Here is a 5,770-nt window from a genome sequence, read left to right on the forward strand (position 1 = left end):
AGGAGAGGAGAGGAGAGGAGAGAAAAAGATGTGATTAGGACAACCCAATAATTTCAAATTAGATTAACACATTCTGGGAACCCATGTAGCAGGTTTCCTGGACTCCTGGTCTCTCCCGACCCTGGGTTCTCCCTGAGGTCCTGCTCTACCAGGGCCACCCCACCAGCACTGTAATGTGCAAACAGCAACAGCAGCAACCAACAGCAGTGCAAAACACAACCATTCCTGGTAAATCCCACTATCACCATCTGGGGACAAAGGCTTACAAACTCACAGCCACTCGAGATTTAAAAAAATTGCTCTCAGGTTTGATTTGCCTTTGGAGCTAACTGCTACAAGATCTCAGCCTCCCCTTCCCCCCTCACAGTCCAGACGCTCAATGGCAGCAAGAGCATCCCAAATCCAGGCCACCTGAACGCTCCAGCACAGTGTCTGTGAGGCCTCATTGTCCTGATACCGTCAGCGGGTGCCAACTCAAACAAGAAACAGTGAGCACAGCACAGATGGGGGAAATGGGCTTCTCCCCATGTGCCGATGGAAACGGAGCGGCGCGTGGCACTGGCCCGGCAGCCCCTCCTCACTCGAGAGGCACCGAGCTGGGACAGCAGACTGCTGCAGGTGCAGAAAAGCCATGGAGCTTGAGTATCCCCACAGATTTCCTATGTTCCTTCCAAAGTCACAATATTTTAATTGATATTTCTTGTGAGAATTCAACAGGTGCAACATAAATCCCACAGATTGTGCTGAATCCCACAAAAACATGACTTTCGTTTTGGAAGGAGGGAGGGAAGAGGAGTTTTCTTGCTCTTTGGGTTTTTAGCCTTGAGCTACATGAGACAGAAAAATGCTGTATTTGCTCAAAGTGCTGCCAGATTAAAATAAGCAGCTATTCATCTTATTTTTCTGAAAGGATGGTTAACTCATTGAGGAAAACTCATTGACTGTAAAAATACATTTAGTTATACCAGAAATACAACAGGGACAAACTTAACTTTTCCGTATACATCTGGGAGTCGGGGCAAAAGCTCTACATCCATTTCTGCCCTTTCAGATTTGGCAAAGCAGATGGGACAGCAGCAGAACCTCTGGATTTATGGATACACACTAGAACCCTGTTAAAAACAGTTAACAGACCCATTCTGCCTTAGAAGCTTTAGTTATAAGGTGAGAAGTACTAGCAGTACTGAATGTAGATGTCACAGCATATGAGTTCTTCAGCATTACTCATGATGTATCTTCTCTTGGTTTACTCTCTGCTTGACTGATGGCTCAATATCTTCAGGGCTCCACATGGTACATAGATAAACAATAAGCAGGTAGGGAGGCAGATGTTGGAAATAAAGACAGAATTCCACTTCTCATTTTTGCAGTTGTCCATGTATAATATTTCTCTAAGAAAATTCCTGATAAGGGTTTGTAAGAGGGTTTAGAGGTTTTTATGGTTTTACATAAAAAAAAGTTTTATAAAATGTTAATCCACCTCAAAACTTCAGACCACCTAAGAAGACCATATTTCTAGCACTTAGAAAGTGAGCAAGCTGATAAAGTGCAAGTCTGTGTTGTTCCTCTTCACACTCCTGTGCTGACTTCTCTACTCTTTTACCTTATTCGCAGTTTGGTTTGAGTGCCTGCCATGGGTCCTGCACTGATGCCAGTCTAGTCTGTTAGTCTCCTACAGGTCTCTCAACTGATGGATGAGGTTTATGCCTTTAAGAAAAAAAGCTTTTTTCTTAAAGAAATCAATGCTGATTGATTGTGCTCAGCACCACTGCAACAGCAACAATAAAACTGCTGGTAGTAGTAATATAATGCTAACATTGATAATAATAACAAAGAACTTCACTGAGAACATACTGAAGACCTTTAGATCCTATAATACTAATTTTACTTAGCACAGTGAGACGACATTTTTAAAGGGGAAATATCAAAGTAGGTAGAAGGGACAATCCCTCCATTCTTTCTATTAGATGTACCAAAGGGGAAGAAATGTCACTTTTCCACAGAAAATCTGAATTTTTTTCACTGAGGGTGAAAAGTTGGAATATCAAAATTTTTTGTAAATTAACATCTAAACAAACCCAAAACACAAAATATGGATCAACACAGGCAATTCACTTATCTTACTTCTCCTTGGTGCCTTTTGTCTATACCTCGTCTGAAAAGCAGACTGAAAAAAACTGCATTAAAAATAAAAGAAAACTTTAAAATATATGCTTAAGTGTTTAAATGCATTATTCTGACTTGCTAAATATTTTTTTACTGATTTTAAAACAAAAAATGGTGAAAATGGATGCTCTCCAACAGACAATGCATGTTCATGAATCCAGAATTTTTGACAAAAAGACAATTTGCAGAAAATTCCTGCTTAATTCTAAGTCATCTTTGCCCTCCTCCAAAAGCCTGAGGAACTTTAACACCCGCCTTTTTTACTGCACAGGTCCCAAAACACGTCAGCATGGGAGTCAGCGTCGTTATCCTCATTTCCCATAATGGAAGACTGAGGAACTTGCCCCAGGACAAGCAACAGACCAGCCATGGAGCTGAAATGGGAACTTTCCCCTGCTAGTCCCAGCTTGGTGCTCTTTGGTCTTTGCTGTGTGAACAAAAAATGAGCCTCCGAACTGATAGTTTATCTCTAGCCCTGAGATGGGATTGATAGACATAATTTTGGAAGAGACAGTGACAGTAAAGCTGTGCTCCAAGGAGCAGGAGAAAGACCAGCACTTCTCCAGAAGGAATTGCTGTGAGACGTTCTGCCAAGTGACTGAGGCAGTGACCGGGGGTCCGAAGAGAACAGGACCAGGAGTGTCCATCCTCATTTCTCCCTAACAAGGTTTATCTAAATTTATAAAGAACACAAATCCGAGAGAATGCTACCTGAAGTTTAACTATGGAGCAAATAGAAAGTTTAGATAAAAGTCTTTCAAGGGAAAATAATGAGCAGAATTACAGTAGAAATGGTTGCTATATGGATAAGGCAAAATATTTGACAAGGAAAACATCTCTGAGAAGAAAGCGCAAGGGTAGTGCTATTATAGCCTTTGAGGCCTTTTCCCTCAGACTTCTTATTTTATAACATATTTCTAAAACACAACACCCACACTGTTTTTCTTCATCTATCAAAGCATAAAATTGCCAGTCCTTTGACCTAACTTAAATGAAGGAAGTAGCAATGTTAGGTTTAATTAAAAACAGCAAATATTTGTACAGCTGTCCCTGGTTTCACAGCACAGAAATAGGTTTAGCATCAAATCTTACAGTTTTAAATCCTCTGGGAACCATATACAAAAACATATAGGATCCTTCTGGCTGGCTTGCCAAAGCCAGAAATGCCTTTTTTTGGAGTTATTTCAGGTGGGGCTCATTCAGCCTTCCCGTTTCCAACCCCACTGTGTTCTTACTTGAGATTTTTTTTTTTTCTTTTTGCCGTGCCCCAAATGCGGTACTGTCAGCTTGATGGGTTTGGATGCATTTTGGGGTTGTGAATAATAATAAGGGTAATAAAACTGAAGGTAGGCTGAGAAGACTTATCAGCAGCCCTAGCTTTTTGGTGGAAAACCTGACGGCTGGACCTGCCTGGGCGTTTCCAGGGGTCTCAGTGTGGGTGTCACTGGGAGGCACCTGGCACGGGGTGCAGGAGCATTGACCAGATCTGCACCAAACATCCCTGAAACCGGGAGGGGTTTGGAATGAAAGGTTTCGTTCCTGGCCCTTGCACTCCTTTTAAATTACACATCAAAACATGTTGTAAAATCCTTCAGCTTTATAACGCAGCCTCCGGAGGGCTGACTCCACGTGCACCCCACCCCCTGGAACGGGCCAGCCTTGGTGAGCCCGCTTCCAGCAGGGACCATGGTGGGATTTACCCCGCCTTGTGCAAAAGGCTCAGAGCTGCCGAGCTCTGCACCCACCCACCTTCCCTCCTGGGGACCCGCAGGTTTCAACCCGCTGAAGCCAGGCTGGGGGGGGGGAAAAAAAAAGGGGGGGCAGGCAGCCACCCACCGCAGGGCCTGAGATAAGAGGAAAGAGGGAGGGAAGGGGCCAAACAGGGTTTAAAGCGCTGCACCCAGGTCTGGAGGTGGGGAGCCTGATGGCTGGACCAGCCACTCTACCTGTATGCATTGCACACCAGGCAAGGGCTCTCCGTACCCTCCAGGCTGCTGCAGCCCCCCATCCTCTCTGCAGCCCCCCACAGCCTTCCCACACCCAAACCTTCAGCACCAGCAGGTCTGGCCCAGCTCGGCACAGCCCAGGTGGTGCTCAGGAGCTGGAGGAAGAGAGAAAAGCCCCATGGAAAAGCCCTAAGGAAGGAGAAGAGGGTGGAGACGTGTCTCCTCCCAGCCCAGGAGAGCCCAGGGCAGAGAGGCTGGCGAGGCGTGAGACACTTCGAGAGAGGGCTCTGCGCAGCAAGATGTCCCGACTAGCAGAAGCAACTTCTCAGCTTGTACAAGTAGAACAAACTCTCCTGCTCCCTCTCCTACAGCAGCATCCTCTTCCTCTCCACCCAAAAGTAAGTAAGAGAGAGACAGAAGTGCACTTATCTCGGGCTTTTGGTAGAAGGGCAGTGGTAGAAGGGCAGCACCCATAATTGCACACGCTGGGTCTTGCCATGTGGACTGGAAGAGTTTCATTTACATTAATTTTCATTTAAGAAATGTAAGCCTATAGCCTGCAAAGCAGAAAGGTACTGACAGTCCAGTGTAGTTGTGTCACAGGGATTCAGGGGATAAAAACACATTTTGGCAGAATGAAGGCTTACTGCTGAGTAGCCTGGAAAGATTATTTAGAGGTTTTCAGAAACCAGCTTTATATGTCTAAATTTCTATAAATGCACATAAAATCTTAAACTATAAAGCAATTTTCCAGTTCTAAAAGAGTCAAAAACCAACACAAGATGCAGAGGTGACTGGTAACCTGCAAGTGAAACATGACGGACCCACAGAGCCCACGGCTCTTCCATTGACGCAATATATATCCAGCATATGAGACCCAATTAATATAGACCTGAAAAAAATCCTCCGTTTTCCAGTAAATACAATGGTTATACATATTACTCTAGGAAGAAGTCTAAGAAAAAAGCCAAGCTTGCAATTCATGGGTTTAGTTGTTGGAATCCAGTGCCTTGTTCCAAGTCAGTTTACTTTGTCACTGCCCAAAATTTTTTACCTTATGATCAGTCTTGGGTGTACCATGTAGAACAAGATGGCCATTCTTATCCAATTTTCAGTCCCAAAAGTGCATGCCACAGAAACCCCATTGACAGTAGACACCAATTGCTGGGCCAGCTGAGCTAAAACTAGAAGCTGCTCTTCTACTTCTGTGCCAGCCTTCCCAGCATAGACCAGCACAATGTCGGAAGCTGGGGGATACTGAAGCACCAAAGATATAACCACCTAAACTCTCATCTCGTGGATAAATGTTTGTGAAAAAAATTTTGCTATGGCTTCTGGTTTCTCAGTATCTTGGTGATGAATTTGAGATATTGCAAGCTACTCTTTTCATGTGTGCTAGATCAATGTACTGAGTCCAGCTGGCTTTGTGATTCTTCACAATTTCTTAAAAATCAAATCCAAGCTATCTCAAGTCAAGACACAACTCAGTCACAAACTCAGTCACCAAGAATCAGAAGCAACTTTTGAACATTTGGGTCCAAATATTGTCAGTCTCCAGGAATATCCATCTAAGAGGCCACTAGGAATAAATACACCTAGAGATGAAAAGGGCAATATTGGAAGCCATGCATAGCATAAAAAGAGTGTGTTAAAAATCA

General features: G+C 44.0%; 1 protein-coding gene across 1 annotated transcript; it reads left to right on the forward strand.

Moving 5' to 3' along the window:
- Positions 1–4,090: 4,090 nt before the first annotated feature.
- DLEU7 (deleted in lymphocytic leukemia, 7) lies at positions 4,091–4,510 on the forward strand (the record flags this gene model as incomplete). Its single annotated transcript, XM_010075363.1, has 1 exon — positions 4,091–4,510. A coding segment is annotated over exon 1 (420 nt), but the record flags the coding sequence as incomplete, so codon positions are not given.
- Positions 4,511–5,770: the final 1,260 nt, after the last annotated feature.

This window comes from Pterocles gutturalis, unplaced genomic scaffold (assembly GCF_000699245.1).
Source record: "Pterocles gutturalis isolate BGI_N339 unplaced genomic scaffold, ASM69924v1 scaffold21487, whole genome shotgun sequence".
In the NCBI taxonomy this organism is placed as follows: domain Eukaryota; kingdom Metazoa; phylum Chordata; class Aves; order Pterocliformes; family Pteroclidae; genus Pterocles; species Pterocles gutturalis.